The 24294-nt window shown below is 43.0% G+C and overlaps 1 protein-coding gene across 1 annotated transcript; it reads left to right on the forward strand.

Annotated features, from left to right (window-relative positions):
* The first annotated feature begins 3090 nt into the window (after window positions 1-3090).
* LOC144505583 (NACHT, LRR and PYD domains-containing protein 3-like) lies at window positions 3091-24294 on the forward strand. Its single transcript, XM_078231703.1, has 14 exons — window positions 3091-3154; window positions 3634-3800; window positions 12894-13065; window positions 13165-13230; window positions 14847-14948; window positions 15047-16784; window positions 17303-17389; window positions 18820-18990; window positions 19258-19428; window positions 22687-22857; window positions 23062-23232; window positions 23380-23550; window positions 23870-24037; window positions 24207-24294. Exons 1-14 carry the CDS (start codon window positions 3091-3093, stop codon window positions 24292-24294), a joined length of 3507 nt encoding a protein of 1168 aa, XP_078087829.1.

The raw sequence follows: 24294 nt of genomic DNA on the forward strand, positions 1-24294 counted from the left end.
AGGCTAGTGAAAAAGGTTGGATCCCATGGGATAAAGGGGGAGGTGGCTAGATGGGTGGAGAACTGGCTTGGTCATAGAAGACAGATGGTGGTAGTGGAAGGGTCTTTTTCCGGCTGGAGGCCTGTGACTAGTGGTGTACCGCAGGGCTCTGTATTGGGACCTCTGCTGTTTGTGATTTATATAAATGATCTGGAAGAAGGAGTAACTGGGGTGATCAGTAAGTTTGCGGACGACACAAAACTGGCAGGACTTGCAGATAGTGAGGAACATTGTCAGAGGCTACAGAAGGATATAGATAGGCTGGAAATTTGGGCAAGGAAATGACAGATGGAGTTCAATCCTGATAAATGCGAAGTGATGCATTTTGGTGGGAATAATGTAAGGAGGAGCTACACGATAAATGGAAGAACCGTAAAGGGTGTAGAGACGCAGAGGGACCTGGGTGTGCAAGTCCACAGATCTTTGAAGGTGACGTCACAGGTGGAGAAGGTGGTGAAGAAGGCATATGGCATGCTTGCCTTTATAGGACGGGGCATAGAGTCTAAAAGTTGGGGTCTGATGTTGCAGATGTATAGAACGTTGGTTCGGCCGCATTTGGAATACTGCGTCCAGTTCTGGTCGCCACACTACCAGAAGGACGTGGAGGCTTTGGAGAGAGTACAGAGGAGGTTTACTGGGATGTTGCCTGGTATGGAGGGGCTTGGTTATGAGGAGAGATTGCGGAAACTGGGGTTGTTCTCCTTGGAAAGACGGAGGATGAGGGGAGACTTAATAGAGGTGTATAAAATTATGAAAGGCATAGATAGGGTGAACGGTGGGAAGCTTTTCCCCGGGTCGGTGGTGACGTTCACGAGGGGTCATAGGTTCAAGGTGAAGGGGGGGAGGTTTAACACAGATATCAGAAGGACATATTTCACACAGAGGGTCGTGGGGGCCTGGAATGTGTTGCCGGGCAAGGTGGTGGAGGCGGACACACTGAGAACGTTTAAGACTTATCTAGACAGCTATATGAACGGAGTGGGAATGGAGGGATACAAAAGAGTGGTCTAGTTTGGACCAGGGAGCGGCGCGGGCTAATTGTTCCTTGTTTCTCGTGGAAGTGGAAATGACTAGGGTTGGGAAGCATTTTCCGATCAGGGCCATTGTGATCTCCTGGACTCGTTTCGATCGCCTCAGGGGGTCGGAGAGGAATTTCCCAGATTTTTATTTTCCCCATATTGGCCCTGGGGTTTTTCACTCTGGGTTTTTGCCTCTCCCTGGAGATCACATGGTCTGGAATGGGGGGGTGGGGGTGAGTTAATAGGTTGTAATGAACAAAGCATCGTAGCTGTGGGGGACAGCTCGGTGGATAGGATATTGGTATGTAGATAGGCTGGAAAATTGGGCGGGGATCCTGGATTCAGGATTCAATCCTGGACCGGGGAGCGGCGCGGGCTTGGAGGGCCGAAGGGCCTGTTCCTGTGCTGTATTGTTCTTTGTTCTTTGTTCTTTGTTTCGATCGCCTCAGGGGGTCGGAGAGGAATTTCCCAGATTTTTTTTTCCCCATATTGGCCCTGGGGTTTTCACTCTGGGTTTTCGCCTCTGGAGATCACATGGTCTGGAATGGGGGGGTGGGGGTGAGTTAATAGGTTGTGATGAACAAAGCATCGTAGCTGTGAGGGACAGCTCGGTGGATAGGATATTAGTATGTAGATAGGCTGGAAAATTGGGCGGGGATCCTGGATTCAGGATTCAATCCTGGACCGGGGAGCGGCGCGGGCTTGGAGGGCCGAAGGGCCTGTTCCTGTGCTGTATTGTTCTTTGTTCTAGTCCATCATTGGTTATTGATTTCCATAGTCCTCTTTTGTACCTCCGCCATTGCTGATTGATGAGCTCTGCTCTTTCCCTTGAAGGTGATGTTGCTTTTGTAGGCGCAGATAGCATTCCTTTTCTTATCAATAAGGTCTTGGATGGTGTGGCCATTCTCCTCGAAGCAACCTTGATGTTTTTGTTTTAGAAGGCTTTAAAAATTGAAGTTGTGTCCACTGGCTCGAGTCTCTTTCGTATGGGGAAATATACTTTCGCCAACCACCCTATCAAGTACTGTGGTGATAGAGTCATAAAGAAATACCCCCAGTCCGCCCAACCCCCCACCTCATAAGGTAAAGCTCCACAGCCATCAGCACCCAACCCAAACTCTCCAACCCCCATTCCCTCCTCCCAAATGATGTATAAGTCGAGTGAAATATTTAACACAGGAGACCTTTTTTACCCCATTGTACTCATGTTCTTACATTCATCTTCCCACTCTTCCATTGGTATGATAGCTTCCCTTTGCCCTCAGCAGGGTAGTGGTACTTTCATTATAGGTTATCCTAATCCGTGCACCTTTCTGACAGCCACGCCCTTTATTTTATTACTATTGTGTTTCCTTTCTAAATTCTCAAAGCTTCTGAAGTGTGGTTTGCATTTAAGTCTTGGATTGCCAGTGTCGATTTCCTTATAGCCATCTCTAAGTAGTCCAGGCAATGTCCGTACCTTCGCAATGTTCTCATTTTATATTTAGCGAAATGCTGCATAAGGAGTTTAGCTCGTGTCATGGAACTTGGCCTCTTCATGTGCTGGTGGCCCCATTTGTAACTATACCTGCCATCTGAGCAGGAGGTCCTTCAGCTATTTAATTCGTTCCCAAGTCCTCCTTTCCCATTTGCTTAATATTTGGCACTATTTTAATCAGTGCACCTTCCACCGAACACCCGCAGCTGCCACAGCCCCTTGCCCCATCCTGACACCGTGCTGAGTCCATGGGTTAATTTGTCAAGAATTTCGCGATAATCAAGCCGGAGCCTGTGAACAAATGAAGGTTTTTTTAAAAAATCCACACTCTATCCTAGTAGTTACATTTCCTCTTACATTAAATGACTAAAGCCGCTCTCAGGTCACATTATCTAAACAGACAAATAAATTACATCGAATGAGTTACATTACACAAACGGGCGATAACATGTTTAGCAAGGGAGTAATCATCTTAATGTAACATCCTCATCTAAACCTCCAATTAATGTTTCATCGATTACAGAACATCAGAATTTCGGAACGTCTGTGACCACCATGGCTGAAAGTTCCAGCAGAAGAGAAGATCCAACATCTTCAACGGGAATGAGAACGGACACAGGTATTTTCACAATTATTTTTTGTTATGCGCGATTTGCCTCGAAATAGATCAGAATCAGGTTAATATCTGCTTGAGATAATTGCAGGTTTGGACCGCAGTACACAGATAAGCCATTGGTCAGAGATGATGTTGCTGTCATAAGTGCAGAATACAATGTGGTTAAATAGAGAGATCTGTTGTGGTGGGAATACTCCTCTCATGTTCAGATGTGGGTCCAAATAGTTTATATTTAGAGATACAGCGGATGATTCTGTGGGGATCGAACTCACTATCGCTCATCACGGCATACGTAATAAACATGATGTAGCTATTTTGTTTACTAGTTCTGTCGTTCGACACAATGTAACTTGTTGGTTGTACTTTTTTTTGTTTAGATAATGTGACTTCGAGGAGCCTTTAGTCATTTGAAATAAGTAGAAATGTATCCTCCTGGATAGGGTCCGGATAAAGTTTTATGTTTTCCGAATTTTTGTTCACAGATTCAAACTCCGACGTCGTTGATTTTTTAATAAATTTGGATGATTACCAGCTGTTCCAGTTCACAAAATTCTACCGAGACAGGCTAGAACAGGCAATCGAGGAAGGGGTGGATGGAGTCAGCTCTTTGTTAACATATAAGAGGCATTTCAGTGGACAAGAACATCGGGTAAGTTGGATGGATGCCGTTTGACTTTGTGTTATGCGGACATCATTGATATAATAGGATATCAGATCTTAGAAGCCTGTAGAAGAGACGCAACGCAAAGAAGAAATAAATGCGTGCAATCGCAAATGTTGTGAATCCGAAGATATCGTAGGAAAAGTGACACGTTTTGAATCAATCAGGATTTGCACAAAGTAAAAACGAACTATTGCGTTTTAACGCTTCTGTGGAATTAAATCAATGACAAATAATTTCAATGGGAATGGACAAAGGGAAAGCTAAGAGGCAACAGAAACGAGTTATATGAACTGGAAATGCTTCGAAGAAATTGCATAACTGACAGATAACAGCAGTTGTTCGCAATGTGAATCTCACGCGTTTCAATAAAAATATTTTTTAAATGGTTAAAATTCATGAAACCGAAACAGGGGTACTAACCATAAACAGAGAGTAGGGATTCTAAATGTGGAGCTTAGATAGTGTATACTCCACGAAACATCAGGGGGGATGATTCAAAATTCGTCAGAATCAGGGGTGTCGCTAACAGGGAGGAGCCATTCGGAAAATCCATGCAAAATGCATATGATATTTTCAGTTCCCAACAACAGGAGGGAGCAAGAAAATTATATTATAACTAAGCGAGTGGAATGGACGGTCGATTGATTACTACCTGCAGAATTTGAAAATCGAGGCAACCCAGTCTGATCCCAATCTCCTGTTCGCTACCCATTAACACTACAAAGAACAAAGAACAATACAGCACAGGAACAAGCCCTTCAGCCCTCCAAGCCTGCGCCGCTCATGTGCCCAACTAGACCATTCGTTTGTATCCCTCTATTCCCAGTCTGTTCATGTTGTTATCTGGATAAGTCTTAAATGATCCCAGCGTGTCCGCCTCAATCACCTTGCTTGGCAGTGCATTCCAGGCCCCCACCACCCTCTGTGTAAAATACGTCCCCCTGACATCTGTGTTCAACCTTGCCCCCCTCACCTTGAACCCGTGACCCCTTGTATTCGTCACCTCCGACCTGGGAAAAAGCTTCCCACTGTTCACCCTATCTATGCCCTTCATGATTTTATACACCACTATTAGGTAGCCCCTCATGCTCCGTCTTTCCAGGGAGAACAACCCCGGTTTACCCAACCTCTCCTCATAGCTAATACCAGGCAACATCCTGGTAAACCTTTTCTGTACTCTCTCCAAAGCCTCCACATCCTTCTGTTAGTGTGGCGACCAGAACTGGACGCAGTATTCCAAATGTGGCCTCACCAACGTTCTATACAGCTGCAACATCTTATGCCAACTTTTATATTCTATGCCCTGTCCAATAAAGGCAAGCATGCCATATGCCTTCTTGCCCACCCTCTCCACCTGTGCTGCCACCTTTAAGGATCTGTGGACTTGTACACCCAGGTCCCTCTGTGTGTCTATACTCCTGATAGTTCTGCCATTTATTGTATAGCTCCCCCTTACATTAGATCTACCAAAATGCATCACTTCACATTGATCTGGATTAAACTTTATCTGCCATTTCTCCACCCAATGTTCCAGCCGATCTATATCCAGCTGTATTCTCTGACAATGTTCATCACTATCCGCAACTCCAGCAATCTTTGTGTCGTCCGCAAACTTACTGATCACACCAGCTACATCTTCCTCCAAATCATTTATATATATATCACAAACAGCAGAGGTCCCAGTACAGAGCCCTGTGGAACACTACTAGTCACAGACCTCCAACTGGATAAAGACCCCGCCACTGTTACCCTCTGTCTTCTATGGCTAAGCCAGTTCTCCACCCATCTAGCCAGCTCACCTTTTATCCCGTGAGATTTAACCTTTTGCACCAGCCTGCCATGAGGGACCTTGTCAAATGCTTTATTAAAATCCATATAGACGACATCCACGGCCCTCCCCTCATCAATCGTTTTCGTCACCTCCTCAAAAAACACAACCAAATTTGTGAGGCATGACCTCCCTCGTATAAAACCATGCTGTCTGTCGCTAATGAGATTATTCAGTTATAACTGCACATATATCCTATCTCTAAGAATCTTCTCCAACAATTTCCCTACCACGGACGTCAAGCTCACCGGCCTACAGTTACCCGGGTTATCCTTGCCACCGTTCTTAAATAACGGGACCACATTTGCTATCCTCCATTCCTCTGGGACCTCACCTGCGTCCAGTGAAGAGACAAAGATTTCTGTTAGAGGCCCAGCAATTTCAACTCTTGCCTCCCGGAGGAGTCTAGGATAGATGCCATCTGGCCCTGGGATTTGTCTGTCTTAATGTTCCCTAAAAAAATTAACACTTCCTCCCTTGTAATTGAGATTTTTTCTAACGGGTCAACACATCTCTCTGAGACACTACCAGTCAACATGTCCCTCTCCTTTGCGAATACTGATGCAAAGTATTCGTTTAGGATCTCTCCTGCTTCCTTTGGTTCGAAGCATAGTTCTCCTCCTTTATCCCTGAGAAGTCCGATTCTTTTGCTAACAACCCTCTTGTTCCTAACGTATGTATAAAATGCCTTAGGATTCTCCTTAATCCTGTCTGCCAAGGACATTTCGTGACCCTTTTTGCCCTTCTAACTCCCTGTTTGAGTTCTTTTCTACTTTCTCTGTATTCCTCCAGTGCTCCATCTGTTTTTAGCTGCCCGACGTCATGTATGCCTCTTTTGTCTTTTTGATTAGACCCACAATTTCACTGGTTATCCACGGCTCCCGAATCCTACCTTTCCTATCCTTGCTCTTTACAGGCACATGCCTGTCCTGCAGTCCTATCAACTGCTCCTGAAAAGACTCCCACATGCCAGATGTGGATTTACCCTCGAACAGCCTCTCCCAATCAACAGCCACCAAATCCTGCCTAAACCGGCTGTAGTTAACCTTCCCCCAATTCAGCACCTTACCCATAGGACAACACATCTTTTTCCATTACTATCCTAAAGTTTACAGAATTGTGGTCACTATTTGCCACATGTTCCCCGACTGAAACTTTGATGACCTGACTGGACTCATTCCCCAGTACTAGGCCTAGTATAGCCCCCTCTTTAGAACCATAGAAAATTACAACTCAGAAACAGGCCTTTTGGCCCTTCTTATCTGTGCCGAACCATTTTTTGCCTAGTCCCACTGACCTGCACTTGGACCATATCCCTCCACACCCCTCTCATCCATGAACCCGTCCAAGTTTTTCTTAAATGTTAAAAGTTACCACTTTATCCGGCAGCTCATTCCACACTCCCACCACTCTCTGCGTGAAGAAGCCCCCCATAATATTCCCTTTAAACTTTTCTCCTTTCACCCTTAACCCATGCCCTCTGGTTTTTTTCTCCCCTAGCCTCAGCGGAAAAAGCCTGCTTGCATTCACTCTATCTATACCCATCAAAATCTTATGCACCTCTATCAAATCTCCCCTCAATCTTCTACGCTCCAGGGAATAAAGTCCCAAACTATTCAATCTCTCTCTGTAACTCAGAGTTGGACTGTCAACATATTGCTCCAAAGAACATTCCTGCAGGCATTTATAAATTCTCCCCCGTCCAGGCCCCCAGCCCTAAGGGATTTCCAGTCTATACAAGGGAAATTAAAGTCTCCCACTGCAACAACCCTATTTTTTCTGCACCTGTCCAGAATCTCCTTACATATCCGTTCCTCAACTTCCCGTGGGCTGTTGGGAGGCCTGTAGTCTACCCCCAGCATAGTGACTGCGCCCTTCCTGTTTCTGAGCTCCACACACAGTGACTTGTTACCTGACCATTCCAAATTGTCCACCCTCTGTACCGCTGTAATATGCTCCCTAACCAGCATTGCAACTCCCCCACCTCTCCTAGCCCCTTCTCTGTCTCGCCTAAAACACTTATACCCCGGAATATTCAGCTGCCAGTCCCGTCCTTCTTTTAACCAATTCTCCGTCACTGCAACCACATCCAAGTTCCGCGCAAGCATTAAGGCTCTAAGCTTGTCTGTCTTGCTCGGGACGCTCCTTGCATTGAAGCAGATGCACTCCAGGCCTCCAGCCCCACTGAGATCATCCTCCCCCAGAATGCTCTTCCTCTTAGATAGCCTTGTCTTGGCCCCAACCTCGTCCCCAGCCTCTATGCTTATTGACCTATTGTTCTGATCCCCCCCCCCCACCCCGCCCCCCCCCCCCCCCCCCCCCATGCCACATTTGTTTAAACCCTCCCGAACCGCACTAGCAAATCTCCCAGCTAGGATATTCGTGCCCCTCCAGTTTAGGTGTAAGCCGTCATTATTGTACAGGTGCCATCCTCTCTTGAAGACTTCCCAGTGATCCACGATTTTGAAACTCTCCCTCCTGCACCAGTCCTTCAGCCACGCGTTCAGCTGTGCAGTCTCCCTGTTCCTAGCCTCACTAGTACGTGGCACTGGGAGTAGTCCAGAGATCGCTACCCTAGAGGTCTTGCTTTTTAGCCGACTACCCAACTCCCTGAATTGCTCGCAGGACCTCCCTGCTCTTTCTGCCTACGGTCATTTGCACCAATGTGGACAATGACATCTGCCTGGTTACCCGCCCCTTTTAGGATGCTTCCTACCCGCTCAGAGACATCCAGGACCCCCGCACCAGGGAGGCAGACTACCATCCTGGAGTCTCATTCGTGCCCACGGAACCGCCTGGCTGTGCCTCTAACTACTGCATTCCCCACTACTACGGCTCTCCTAGTCCCCCTCTTTCCCTTCTGAGCCACAGAGCCCGATTCCGTGCCGGTGACATGGTCACCGTGGCTTACCCCTGGAGGGTCATCCCCCCCCCCAACAGTATCCAAAACGGTATACTTATTTTGGAGGGGGACAACCACAGGGGATCCCATCACTGACTGCTCTCTCCCCTCCTCTCTCCTGTCTGTCACCCATCCCTTACTGTTAAGGGGGACAACCACCGGGGTACTCTCTGGTACGTGACCTTTACCCTTCCTAACCGTGACCCACGTGTCTTCCTCTCGTGGCCCTGGTGTGACGAGCTGCCTGTAACTTCTCTCTATTAACTTATCATTTTCCCTGACTAGACCAGTCAGGGAAATCAATAGGTGACATTGTCTAATCCCAGCATCTTGTTGATTAGTCGTGGCTATTCCTATTCCACAGAGTCAAATCTTAATGTTCTGCTCTGTGCTCATCCCCAAATTATGCTGCTGCCCAGTACCACGAGTAAGCCATTTAGTCAACTTCATATGCTCCTTCCTCTATCCATTACCATTAATAATTTAGTTAATCATATGCGACACTCATACACAATATTATTAGCCACCTATTCTAGTCCCAATTGCATCTTTACTGACTACTGCACCTGTAATTGCAACTATTCCTATGCCAGGCTCTCTCTTCCAAACCAGTAGCGTTGGTACTCAATCTAATCCGAACCTGAATTCCTGTTCACTATACATTATTCCAAGTAACCAACCAATTTGCATGTCAACCTCCGACTCATTGTTCAATATCTTTGACAATGCATGTTGCTAACCCCAACCTCCTGTTTACTGTAAATGCCCTTTGCCTGACTGTTTCAGCGATTCAAATCGCCAGCGCATGTTTATGAATAACCATCGATTATCTCCTGCCTAGTCGAGTGAGTCTGCTATTAATTTCCGATTACAGTTAATGTCTCCCAAATTTAATACATTGATAGCAAATCGATTCAATCCTAGTCCGTTTCACTGCATTCATGTCTCATCAAGCCAATCCTAATCCGTTCTCCTGTCATCAATAAACCGGTCAATCAGTGGAAACGATCAAATACCATAAATTTGACCATAGGTATTTAGAATACGACATCTGTAGCAGATCCTTGTTTTTGTTGATTATTTACGCATCGCTGGCAAGAACCAGCATTTATTCTCCATTTCTAATTTTCCTTCAATTAATTGGCTTCCTAAACCATTCAAAGGGCATTTAACAGTCAACCAAATTGCTGTGGGTCTGGCCTCATATATAGATCAGGCAAGGGTGGCAGATATCCTTCCCTAAGGGGAAGATATTTTTTTCAACTTTTGACAATTGTGACATGGCCTTAATAGACTTTAATTCCAGATTTATTCAGCGAATTCTAATCCACGACCTGTCGTGTTCGATTGCGAGTCCACAGAACATTCCTCGTCAATTATCAAGGCAACCATACCGCCGACTGTCTTTCATCTACCCAGATATCGTGAAATGATTCTTGCATTTCCAAATACTTCTTTGTAAGATTATATCCACATTTCCACGTCCTAGCGGAAACACAGCCGTTCTTCTTTTATTCCATTTACCTCCGACAAATGGAGCATACAAAGGAAGCCATCTAAGAATATTTACTTTCCATATTTTTCATTAACAAGACTATAATTACTGGGATACACATTTTGAAATTGAACGAATTCTTTCAATTATTTTATGATCTTATTTGGAAAACATCACTGCGCCCATAAGATCAGGATAGAAAGTTGATGGAGTGATATTTTAGTTATGAGTGAAATGTCTCAGTGAAAGCATTAGTGATGGTAACAATGCTCATAGTATTTATTGTCTGCCTTGGACAACCACTTCCTGCAGCGTCCCCTGCACAGTTCAATATGCAAATTAGGACACTGCTTTCTGAGTTCTCTTGATCATCATATATCTGTGCGAATTATATATCGACGAAGACGTCACTACACAATAGTTTCATCTGCCTGAATTTGCTGTGCGAAGCTGGTAGATAAAGAGAATGTCGCTAAAATAATGGTTTTGCAATTCATTCGAACCGGTAACCCAGATAATTGAGGCGTTAATTGCAGCCAATTAATCTCTATCGTTTTTGAATTAACACCCATCGCTGCTACACATCAGTCAAATGTCGTTCAATTATTCTTCAAAATCTATAAACTTACAAAATAAAACAATATTATTGTTTACTGATTTATATTTTACTTAATTGAATCGTTATCTCTCTCTCTCTCTCTCTCATGCCTCCCTCTATCTAATTCGATTGAAATATTCGGAATTACACTTCCTGGTTCTCCTCCGTGTGTTTTGAAAGGATCTTCCATCCAATCTATCAAGGAGCTGCAGAGTCGCTTGCTCTGATTAGAGAAATCTCAACAGCTCTGCGCAGGGCTGGCTTGTTGGAAATATCAGTAAAAATAAGAAAACCAAACCTACTAAAAAGGGTTATGTGGAAGATCAGGTGCAAAAAATGGCCGACACTGACTCTTGACTGATCCTTCCGTAGAATCGTGATATAGACTGGAAACGGTAACTCTGATTCTCTCTCCAAAGCTGCTACCAGGCCTATTCAGTTTATGTATTTTCTGAAATTATATTTCAGATTTCCAGCATCTGCAATATTTTGTATTTTTTTTATTGATGCTATGTCAGTGTTTTTAAAAAAAATCTCAATCTTTCATACTTACAGGCCAAAGACATCATCGGCCTTCGTTGTTATGTTACTCTGTCTTGAACTGAAAATCTCAACCGCTATTTTAACAAATTCAGCTAAGATATTTCATCTAGTCGGTGCCTATCTTTTCCCCTTCTGCCCTCTTTCAAATCTGCTGCCTGTACCCTGTCCCACCTCGGTCCCGCTCAAATTCTGTTCATGCCATCGTTCAAATGTTGTGCGCATCTTCAAAACACAGGCCTAGTAAACAGAAGGAGCATTTTTTTAATTCATTCGTGGGACATGGGCGTCACTGGCTGGCCAGAATTTATTGTCCATCCCTAGTTGCCCGAGGGTAGTTGAGAGTCAACCACATTGCTGTTGCTCTGGTGTCACATGGAGGCCAGACGGGTAACGACGGCAGATTTCCTTTCCTAAAAGGCAATAGTGAACCAGGTGTTTCTTTTCGACAAAGAGAATGGTTTCAGAGTCACCATTAGAATTTTACTTCCAGATTTAAAAGAAAAATTAATTTAAATTCCACCACCTACCGTGGAGGGATTCGAACCCAGGTCCCCAGAATAAAAGCAAATTACTGCGGATGCTGGAATCTGAAAGCAAAAGAGGAAACGCTGGAAAATGTCAGCAGATCTGGCAGCATCGGTAAGGAGGGAAAAGAGCTGACATTTCGAGTCCAGATGACTTTTTGTCAAAGCGTTTTCTCAGGTCCCCAGAACATGAGCTGAGTGATTGAGTTTGATGGTAACTTCAATATAACATGTGCCATTTGGCCTCCACAAAAAACTCGCAATTCCTGTCCATTCAGACACGCAGCAGTCCATGATGTGTTTTTCATGAAGAAATTGGATTGGGGTCAAAGAGATCTAAGGATAAGAGGGAAAAGCGGCTACAGATAGTTGAGCTGTATGATCAGCAATGAGCATAATGAACGGCGGAGTAGGCTGAATGGGCGGAATGAACTTCTCCTACCCCTACACCTTTGAAGGGAAGGAGTATCACAACTGACCAGGATCCTGGAAGATGTGTGTGAGCTCTTTAATTTAACAATCTCCTGCAATATATCAGTATGGGGCAGCACGGTGGCACAGTGTTTACCACTGCTACCTCACAGCGCCAAGGACCCAGGTTCGATTCCGGCTTGAGTCACTCCCTTTGCAGAGTCTGCACGTTCTCGCTGTGTCTGCGGGGTTTCTTCATGCTCTCCGGTTTCCACCCACAGTCCGGGACAGGAACTGGTTATGTGCATTTTGCATATTAAATTCTCTCTCAGTGTACCCGAACTGGCATCGGAGTGTGCCAACTAGGGAATTTTCACCGTAATTTGTAACAGTTCAAATGTAAACCTATTGTGACATAAGTATTTTTTTAAAATCCCGCAATCTTGCCCAACAGTTTAGCAAGTTCAACCCAGATATCTGGTTTCTAAGTGTCACTTCTGACGAAATCACCCGCACCTGAAGTCTGCCCCCCTCTGGAGAAATGTTGCCTTTCTTGTTGATATGTCCAACATTTTACAGCGATGCTTCAGAATCATTTTTCATGATCATATTATTTATTTTCTGTTCGTCCAATTGCCTGGTCGACTGCTTGCTTAATATCGGTTAAATGTTTTTTAAAATCTGAGATATTATCACTCAGCAGGTCCATTCTGCTTTTCATTCTCCTTGTTTCTCTTTCACCCCGCTGCTCAATATTTCCATTATTACTCTTTGCAGAAAGTCACAGAGCTCGTAGAGAAGGGAAAACGAGCGGAGTGTTCCAAACTTCTCATAAATCTGGTTATGGAGAAAGGCTCGCTGGCCCGAAGGGTGATGTGGGAATCGTTTATGAACATGCGCCATGGGGTACCAAAACTGGACAAAATCTTAAAAGAAGTACAGAATTTCGGTGGGTTCAAAACACACAATGGGAACAGTTTCAAGTGCTGCACATTTTCCAATAGTATTACGCAGATTTGGTTTCAACATTTGTTAATGATTTGAACAGGTTCCGATTCATATTGTTTGATCGACACCAGTCGAGGTTTGGACGATGTACCCGATTGTGACAAAGGTAAGGAAAAGCCAAGTGGCGGGGGTGGGCTGGAGGGTGCGAACAATAATCTTCCATAGTCAGGTGTGCATTGGATGATTGACGTCCACCAGCAAGAAAGAAATGACGTTGAGTTGAACGAAACGATGTTCACAATGAGGTGGAAACAAGTGTTGTGAAAGAAGATATGGATGTATTTTTTCATTCATCTATGGGACATGGGCGTCGCTGGCTGGCCAGCATTTACTGCCCATCCCTTGTTGGCCGAGGGCAGTTGAGAGTCAACCACATTGCTGTGGCTCTGGAGTCACAATTAGGTAAGGACCGTCAATTTCCTTCCCTAAATGACATTAGTGAACTAGATTTTTTTTTTAGACAATCCACAATGGTCATTAGTTTTTATTAAATTTAAATTCCACTATCTGCCGTGGCGGGGTTTGAAACCGGGTGCTCATAATAGTTGAGGCTTTGTAATAATATGTTGATAATATCACTATGCCATCGCCTCGCCTATGTAATCACACGTAGGTTACTTTCCCTCTCAAAGTAAAGCTAAAATATGCCTTTCAAAAAGTTGATATTAATGCTGGTGGTATAATCGTTGTGGATTCCAAATTTCGGATTTAGTTTTGCTGTAAATATACAGCTTTCTTGCCATTTCACTCAGTCTGGAAATCAGTTACAATAAAAACGCAAGTTATTCGATTATGATTTGGCTGCGAATCTCATGCATATTGGATAGGATCCTGATACATTGCGAAACACAAAATAAAAGATTTAGACACACAGTAAAGCTCAAAACACACGTGGCAGAACTTTGGAACATTGCGAAGTTCCAGACACATCTGGCAGTACCCTGATAAACCATACCTCTGCATTGAACCCGATAGACTGTGAGGCAAGATACATGCCTTGCAGGACACTGATATATCGAAACGTCCATGCATATCTTACAGGACCCTGATCAATTGTGACATTTCATAACCATGTTATTTTTCTAAAATTTTGTGGCATCCGAAACACAATGACATGATCCGGATGCACTTTGCAACTGCGTAAAAATCTGGCGCGATTCTGATACATTGTGAAACTGCGTACAAACCTGGCATGATTCTGATACATGTGAAGTTCGCGCTAGGTTGCCGTCAACAGAGTTTGAGATACTTCCAATTTATGGACTATTTGCAGTGGTAGGCCGGCAGAAAAAGCAGATGCATATTGGGATCTGAATGGATCATTCCTTGAATAGGCGGGATCCGGCCGCATAACAAAAGTACAAGTAGGATTTCTTCATAAGTGAGTGAAAGCCGTGTTAAAATTCTAAGTCATAATTAGGGACAATGAGGACATCGAGTGGAACATCGTACAGAGGTAGTAATTTCCATCCCCAGTACCAAATACACATAGATGAAATGTGAACATTTGATACAGTGGAGCTTCTATCCACCACAATCTACAACTTTCCAAAGATACCCAATTATATCATTACCGAATCATTCCGAAGGTAGTCTTTCAAAGGTTTCTTCATTGGTATATAGATTCTTGGAAAAAATATGGTTTGTAATTGCTATTTGATGACTAGAGTACATTGCAGACTGATGTCATTGACCATCACCAAATAACTATCACTTCCATAGTCATCTTCGCGATTGGTATCATGAACATCAAGTGCAGATTTGAGAATTTTCTTGCCAATTGTTCACTGAAACGAGATATCCAGGAAATGATCTGGTACAGATGTAATTTTAAAATTGTAACATGCAATGGAGGTGCGATAGGCCTCGGAAGAAAAGCTTAATTCAATACAATTAACGCTGCCTGTCTGTTTTAATTCTAGATGCTCAGCAAAAACACAAAGAAGCTCTCCGGAAAGAAAATGAAAAACTGAGTGTGAACACGATCTTCATAAAGGAGGAGGTTAAGATTTTCCAGCTGGTAGATCGATACGTTGAACTGACAATAATTTCTAACTCTCGAGATCGGACATTTCAAGAACATGAACTGCTGGCAAGAGGTCGACATCATGAAGAGTGGAGAGAGAAACATCTGCGGAAAGAATTAGAGAAAATCCGAACTGACCAATTGTTCCAGAGAAGTTTTTCGCAGAGAAAATCAATTTCCGGGGGTTCTGCAGCAGTGACAGGGGTCCCAGGGATTGGAAAAACCACAATGGTACAAAAAATTGTTTATGACTGGGCCACTGGTAAAATTTACCAAAAGTTTCAATTTGTTTTTTGTTTTAAGTTTCGGGATTTGAACATATTCAACTGTAAAATGAGCATATCAAAACTGGTACTCAATTACTATCCTTACTTATGTAAAAGCCTGGAAAACATTCTGAAGAACCCAGAGGGATTGCTGTTTATATTCGATGGTTTGGATGAATTCAGGGACAGTATTGATTTTGCTGACAATCGGAGAAATACAGACGCTCAGTCCATGTGCACAGACCCCGATTTCCAGTGTGAAGTGTCTGACATTGTGTACAGCTTAATACAGCACAAGCTACTCCCAGGGTGTTCAGTGCTGGTGACCAGCCGCCCCACTGCATTACATTTTTTGGAGAAGGCTGAGATAAGTGTCTGGGCTGAAATACTGGGATTTGTTGGTGATGAACGGAAAAGATATTTCAACAAGTTTTTTGAAGATCAGGCACTGGCAGCAGCTGTTTTCAAACACGTGGAGGAGAACGAGACTCTGTATACTATGTGCTACAACCCTTCCTACTGCTGGATCCTCGGTCTGTCGCTGGGCCCCTTCTTTGCACAAAGAGACAAGAAAAAGCAGCAAGTTCCCAAAACCATTACACAACTATATTCCTATTATATTTACAACATTCTGAAGAACCATGGCCGAGATATTGAAAGCCCTCGTGATGTGTTGCTGAAGCTTGGTAAGATGGCCTTCGAAGGTGTCTCCGAGAAGAAGATTGTGTTTAGAAATTGTGATTTAATAGCATATGATCTGCAACCTTGCCAGTTCATATCTGGGTTCCTGATGGAAATTTTGGAGAGAAAGGAATCTGCCCAGAATGCTGTTTACACATTCCCGCACCTCACCATTCAAGAGTTTGTAGCTGCTCTCGCAAAATTCCTGACTCCAGATCCTGAGGATATGTTGAAGCTCCTCAAGCATGCCCACAGCATGGAAGATGGTCGATTTGAGATATTTCTCCGTTTTGTTGCTGGTCTCTCTTCCCCACAGGCAGTTTGGCTCCTGGAGAAGCTTTTGGGTCGCTTTACTCATCAAACGACCTGCCAAGTGATTGATTGGGTGAAGGAGACTGTTGAAGAACATATTCAACAGGCAAAACATGAAGCTGGTAAAAGAAACCTCCTGAACACCTTGCATTACTTGTTTGAGTCTCAGAATAAAGCACTTGCTCAGTCCACAGTAGGATCTATGGAAGTACTCACTTTTGAGGGACTGAGACTAACCCCGGTTGACTGTGCAGTTCTAAAGCATGCTATTACACTCTGTAATGCAATAAAAGAACTTCATCTAACGGACTGCTACATTCAAGGCGAAGGGATTCAGCGGTTGGGACCAGTATTGCAAAAGTGCCTTGTCTTGAGGTAATCATTTGTCTTGACGTATAAATGTTGAGCATAATGTGCAACACTCGTGGATTTTTTTTTCTTAATCTTATCCCTAGTTAAAATAATTAAACATATTTGCCATTAATCGAGGCTGCATATAATCGGCAGCTAATGTGTTCGCAACAATTTTGTGCCAACGCCTGAAATAAATTTCCAGCCAAGGGTCCCGGTAACTTACTGCTTTATCCGAAGTGTGAGCATGACAATCCAGAAGATTCCTTCAATATACAGAAATAATTTCATCCGGATTATCAGTAAGCGATTTTGCTGGAATTGACAAATAAGTAACTACATTTTCAGCAGTATCTAAAGCACACACACTATTTGGTACCATTTGATTTACACATTACAATGTGATAAAGAGCTGTCCAATGGAGTTCAGTTTTAGATTGCACTAATTTCCTGATATTGCTTCCAATTTCAGGACTTTATTAGAAGGTCAAAATTTAACTTAACGACGTGTTTTGGCTGAATGTTTTTCTTTGCTTCTTTAGTATTCAAGGAAACAATATCGGAGATTCAGGAGTAACACGACTGTCTATGGCTCTGAGGAACCCAGACTGTAAAATACAGAACCTAAGGTTAGTAATGGAATGCAAGGTGTGTCTTTTTTTGACTATGTTTAGTTCGAGTGTGATGCGTTATTGTTTGTATCAGTGATATATTCGATGGTTTGGATGAATTTATCTTATTGATCATTTTGTCACATCATTGGAATCAGTAAAATGAATAAAAACAGGCTTTGATTATTTCTTTAGCCGTAACACAGCATTCTTATTTTGAGTGACAATATTCTAAGTAATCAAAGTACATTTCCCAGAACCAGTAATCCTATAATTGAATTTTGTATTGTAATATTAATGTGGATGTATTAAGCTGTTGGAAATGTCCCACATGAGCTGAATGCAGAATAAAATGGGTATCAAACTGAAGGACAAAATGTCTATACATAAAATGCTTCAAACAGCAGAACGCTAGAATAAGAACAGTTTTTTTTAGAGACATGTTCAGATGAGATGGACATGTGACAGATTTAATTATAATAGTATCATGGTCAAGTATTCACGACATAATTATGCTGCACTCTGCAATATAAACAGAGATTTCATTTCAGGCAGAATTTAAGTAAACAAAAGTGCATTAACATTACAAATTAACACATGTGTAGATAAAATGCGTTATTATCCTACTAACCTAGGACAGAGGTGAAGAGACATTTCTTCACCCAAACAGTGGTGAGCCTGTGGAATTCATTACCACAGGAAGTAGTTGATGCCAAAACATTGACTGAATTCAAGAGGCGGCTGGATATAGCACTTGGGGCGAATGGGATCAAAGGTTGTGGGGAAAAAGCAGGATTGGGCTATTGAGTTGGAAGATCAGTCTTGATCGTAATGAATGACGTAGCAGGCTCGAAGGGCCAAATGGCCTCCTCCTGCTCCTATCTTCTAGGTTTCGATGTTTCTATTTTTCTAGCCACTGCTGCACTCTCAGCAGTCAAACTGACTGTCGCATAACAGTGAATCATAACCCCGTCCCCCGTTAACATGAAATATATCAATATCACAGAATCATCACATATGTTGCGAGATACTGTGTATGATAAATATTATTTTATGAGTATTATTTTTGAGAGTACTATTAAATATTGTACATTTTTACTGATATCTGTTCCTGCCATTAATGCACCCTCCTAGGAATGTTAATGTCGATGGTAATGTTACTAATGAACACCGTGGAATAATCTGATTAGTAATAACAATGCAAAATTATTATTATTTATGTTCATTATAAATCATGGATGTAAAATTGGATATAGTCCGAGACGCAAAACAGGGAGTATAATATATACTGATTGTTATATACACACATGATATTCAGATCTATTTGCAGTCCGATTGCAACTTAATATTTAGCAGATCAATCAACGCGTGTTTGTTTTGATGCCCATCTTTGCTGTACCTTCACTATGTTTTACCCTGACATTTATTGTCTTTGCGTTTCGCTCCAGACTGGATAACAATGGCCTCACAAGTGCTTGTGCTGAGGAATTCGCCTGCGCGCTACGCACAAACAAATCAATTAAATGTTTGAGCATGCGTAACAATCATTTGGGAGATTCAGGAATGAAACAACTGGCTATTGCTCTGAGGAATCCGGACTGCAAGATACAGGAACTAGGGTAAAGAACAATTTGTCAGATTGTTTTTATGTTAAGTGGCTATCTATCACGGTACAGCATTAGCAGTAATAATATTACTAGAAATTAGGTTGAAAAGATTGTGCAACACACGCTTCTCAAGCACAATTAGGCACAGGAAATAAACCCTTGTCTAACCAATCAATTCTCAGACCCCATGAACATGAAAATAATTAATGCTGTTACAATGAAAGTGACGATGAACTACGTTGTGATTCACAAATATTTCTGTCTCTCCCTCATTCTCAGCATGGATAAGAATGGTCTCACGGAATCTTGTGTTGACGATCTCGCCTCTGCTTTGGATTCAAACCAATCACTGACCCATCTGAACCTAAATAAAAATAATTTGGGAGCTTCAGGAATGAAAATATTGTCAATGGTTCTGGGAAATCCAAACTGCCAAATGCAGAAATTGCAGTAAGTTTCAATACTTGAGCGTATGTTTCTATGACTTGCATCCTTTCTGAGTCATAGGCCCGCCTATTCAACAAAACACTTTGTTCCAATGTTCTTCCTATTCCCAGGCCTGCAATATGGATAATGACATTTTTGAGCAATTCAATTTTTCCATATCCCATATACATCCGCCAACGAAATGTTAGCGTGCGCAGGATTTTGGCTTGGCAGTGTTGGTCGCAAACGCCGCTCATGCACTTTTCTAGCGTTTTATCAGAAAAGTAATCGCGAGTCACGAAGCAGAAAGCGGACAGAAGCAGACGTCCTTATCAAACACTTAGTAAAGACGTTTTGCTACAAATTTTGAAAGATGATGTGAGCAAATGTAAAAGAAATGAAAACAACCACGACCTGTACTCCGAACCAGTTAAAATAAAATAAAAACATCGCGCGCATCCGTGTTCGCCTCACAGCTCCCAAACCTGGAGGAGACCAGGGAAGGACGCAGTGGGACGTTATGCCGGGCCCAGCACTGGTTACGTTAACATGCTAAAAATTCCATTATGGGCCTGGGTTGGAAAGAACGTTGTTTTCATTCAATCGGCGCTGTGTTGTTAAAACCACAAATGATTGAATCCGTCCAGAGACCGTGGCTCTGATTGGCTGATGGACATCACCCCGCCTCCTCAAACTGATATGTAGGGACAGAGGAATTAACAATGGGAGTAGGTAATTTGCCCCGTCGAGCCTGCTCCGCCATTGAAGATGATCATGACTGATCTTTTCCTTGCCTTAACTCCGCTACCCTGCCTGTTCCCCTAAGCCCTTTATCCAGCTTTTCAGCAGAAACATAACTATCTCTTTCTTGAATCTGCTAATCTGATTGAATCTGCCTCCATGTAACGTTAGCATTGGTCATGTCCAGGTGCGCAGAAGTCGCTCTTTTATTTTTCCTACTACTGTGGCAGGCTGCCTGACATCATTGCCCATGCAATCACCAACGTTTTTTGGCACTAATCTTTTGCGGTTACCTGGCTGTTGCCAAGGGAAAGAGTATTTGTGATTTCTCAAACACAATTTATATTCACAACACTTAATTCATCCATGACTGGCATGTCTGAATCACACTTGCACTTTTGCTTTCCATGCCTTTGTCCCCACTGGCTTCGTTCTATCGCCACCACAGTTAGTCATTTGATATGATCTCATTCTCTTATCGGTGAAGTTGAACTCAAACAGATTTGAACATTTACTGCAGGTAACTGCTTGAGCGAGTCTACCCATGATTCCTTGGCCCACATAATGTGTTACGATCTCCAGCCCTTCTGCTAAAACTGTTCAACATTTGTTGACCATTCTGGCATCCATCTATAAGTCAGCTGTTCTCTTTTCTGGAGACAACCAACTTTGTTTTATGCATGAACCTTTTTTCTCTACATACACACCTCCAAAGGCGATTGTGAAGACCCCACAGTCCTATTTGTCATTAAGGCTTCTTCTGAAGATTTTCACACTCAGCCTTTCTAACTGAACCAACGTCATCCTACGCAGTCCATGGGCCAGCCCTCAACTCGTCTTTGCCTCTAGTTTGTTTCCTATATCCAGTAATCGCATCTCAGAGATTAGCCTAACAATGCGACCAGTCCTTGCTATGACCATTATTTCACTCTGAAGTCCAAATCACCCCAACTCCCTTCGTGTTGATCAAGTTAAATAACCACTGAACAGTTCCCTAAATTCAGGTACTGATTGGCCCATTCAAGCCTGTCGTCAATTCCTCTTGAAAATAAAACTATTGGCCTGCAGAAGCACCTTCAACTGCTCTTTCCCAAGCAATACCCCGGGTTGTTCTGCTGCCTTCCAAAGTCATTTGCATATTCGCTGCGTTTCCACATTTGCACATCATCAGTGAGGTTTTTCTGCCAACCACAAGACAGAAATTACAATTGGCATTCAGAAGCAAATAACCTTAGTCTTCTCTGTACTTTCATTTCACCCATACTACCAATTTCATACCCCTTCCTCATCACATTAGGGAGCATAGAATCCCTACCATGCAGAAAGAGGCCATTCGACCATCGAGCCTGGCACACACTCTCCCAAAGATCATCTTACCCATACCCTCATCTCTGCCCCATCCCCATAGCCCCGCGCATTTACCATGGCCAATCCACCTAAACTATACGGGGCGAATTTTCCCGTTCTGCATGCCACGGGAATCATGGCGAACGACGGGTGTATCATGGAAAGGTCTGTCCTCTTCTGGCGAGATTTTGGGGTTTCGGGGCGAGCGCCGTCGGAAAAACCCGCCGCACGACTTTGGAGTGTGTGAGAAACGGGAGCACCCGGAGGAAACACACGCAGACAGGTTAAAATTTGCAAACTTCAAACTGTCACCCAATCCCGTAATCGAACACAGGTTCCTGATGCTGTGGGACAGCAGTGCTATCCACTGTGCAGAAGCAGATTTTTAACTCGCTTGACCGCCTTTTTGACACTGATGTGAGATTTTCCCTCCATGTCCATTATAAGCTCGTGTTTCTTCGAGCGCCAGAACATTAACATTCCGCTCAGGCCTCAGCCCATCTGCTTTTCTTTGTATGTCCAATACATGTATCGATTTTATGCTGCACTATTATTGTGATTCCTGCGCATTTCCTTAATACACTCGAGTGCTTTGAAAATCCTGCTGCCTGCAATGATGCATGCATTAAGTCTGGTTGAACATCTAACCCTTGTGCCAAAATTTGCTTCCATCGTAAAATGTCAGATCCTGATTTATGTATCAGGATCCCATCGCATCCCCCAGCCGCCCCCCCCCCCTCCCAGCCCCCCAAGCCCCCCCCCCCCAAACCCCCGCCCAATCTGTTGTAGCATTCCTATTTCTGTGGAATCCTCCCATTCTGTCTCCTTGCTCATCCCAAATTTTCTATTTTCAACCATTGCCAACTGCATCCACAGTTGTCTTGGCCGGTAGTTCGGGCATTCCGTGCATAACCCTCCCCTTCTCTATTCTTCTGTGTTTTAAGAGCTGAAACTTCAACCTGCCTCTTTTAGTATACCTGATATATTGGGAAGTGGCTCTTGTCATATTCAGTCAAGCAATCAGTTGTGTGCAGCACGTGGGTATGTTTTCACAACGCCGCACATGCCACATAAAATGCAATTCATATTAGAATATTCCACTCTTCAGTTTAGTGACTGTCAGTAACATTCTTATTACTAAACGCTATATATTTACGCTGAATACAAAAATGTATCACTTTATTTTTTCTCCAGGATGGAGAATAATGGCCTCACAGATATGGGAAACAAGTATCACTATTCCGCTATTGGTGCAAATTATTCACTGATGGAACTGAACTTGGATAATAATAAACTCGGAGATTCTGGAGTTCAGCTACTGTTTGCGGCTTTGGCGAACCCAAGCTGTAAAATTCAGAAACTCCAGTAAGTACCATACTGTTCAAATCTCTGTTTATCACAACTAACTTGCGAGCAGCTAATGTTATTAATATCATTAGCGCCATTTAAAAACACAGTTTGTTTCAATGCAAAGAGTGCACACTGTCATTAATAAAATTATGTTAGTCATAATATTAATAATGCACACAGAGCAATTACTCTAATCATGTATTTCTGATCTATTTTAAGTTTGTGGAATAATGGCCTGACAGATTCTTGCGTTGGAGATCTCTCCTCTGCTCTCTCTGTAAACCAGTCACTGATTCTTCTGAACCTGGGTAACAATAAATTGGAAGATTCAGGAATGAAACTGTTATCTGAAGCGCTGAGGAACCGGGACTCTAAAATCCAGGAATTGCGGTAATCAACATACTGCTTGAAACAGTATTTCTATTAAATGAATGTCTGACATTGAACTTGGTTTTTCGCTATCTGCACAGCGTGTTGAATAAACATTGGAAATTTGTCGTGACAACTACTCGACTTTTTTCTCTTCCTAATATCTAGGCTATGGAATACCCACCTCACAGATTCTTGTGCTGAAGATCTCGCTTCTGTTCTCAGTACAAACCAGTCACTGATGGTTCTGAACCTGGGTAAAAATAAACTTGGAGATTCAGGAGTGCAACGACTGTCCATGGCTCTGAAGGGGTCGCACTGTAAACTACAAGAACTGCAGTAAGCAAAGTTTCTAGATGAATACAGCTTTCACTGGTACATTAATTAATTAAGAAACGTTTTGTATTTAACGTCGTCATTATCAGTAACAGGGCCATTGATTCCATTAATGAATTGATCCTGATTATTCAGTGTTCCAAAATGTGTTGGCTAGGGGGATTAGCCATGGCAAATGTGTGGCTTACAGTGAGAAAGTGGGGGAGAGGGCCTCCGTAAAATACTGTGTCAAAGAGTGGGTACAGACTCGATTGGCAGAATGGCCACCCTCTGCACTGCAGGAGTTTAATCAGTTTAATGGTACTCTCACTCTTATACACAGGCTATCGAATGTGGGAATAACAGATTGTTGCATAGAAGATCTCACCTCAGCCCTCAGTACAATGGGGTCACTGACTGATTTGTCATTGGGATCAAACGGCTTCACAGACAAATCTGTCCCTCAGCTCCGCCACTTTATACTGACCTGCAACAGTCTAAAGCAGATTCGGTGAGTGTTTGTGAGAACTTTTTAATGCTTTAGATCAAGTGTTGATGGTTTCAGTCACCCGTATGTATTTTCTATTACCTGAAATAATTGTTAATGTTAACTTCCGTCTCTATTATTGAAACGGCCATTCAAACTGTTCATTTCCTGTTCAATCATCAATCTCTTTCAGGCTGACATGGAACCAGTTCAGTTTAACGGGAGAAAATGAGTTGAAGTCCTTGCATGGATTCCGACAGTATCTGAGTGTAATTGTGTGA

Source organism: Mustelus asterias, chromosome 16 (assembly GCF_964213995.1).
Source record: "Mustelus asterias chromosome 16, sMusAst1.hap1.1, whole genome shotgun sequence".
NCBI classification, from domain to species: domain Eukaryota; kingdom Metazoa; phylum Chordata; class Chondrichthyes; order Carcharhiniformes; family Triakidae; genus Mustelus; species Mustelus asterias.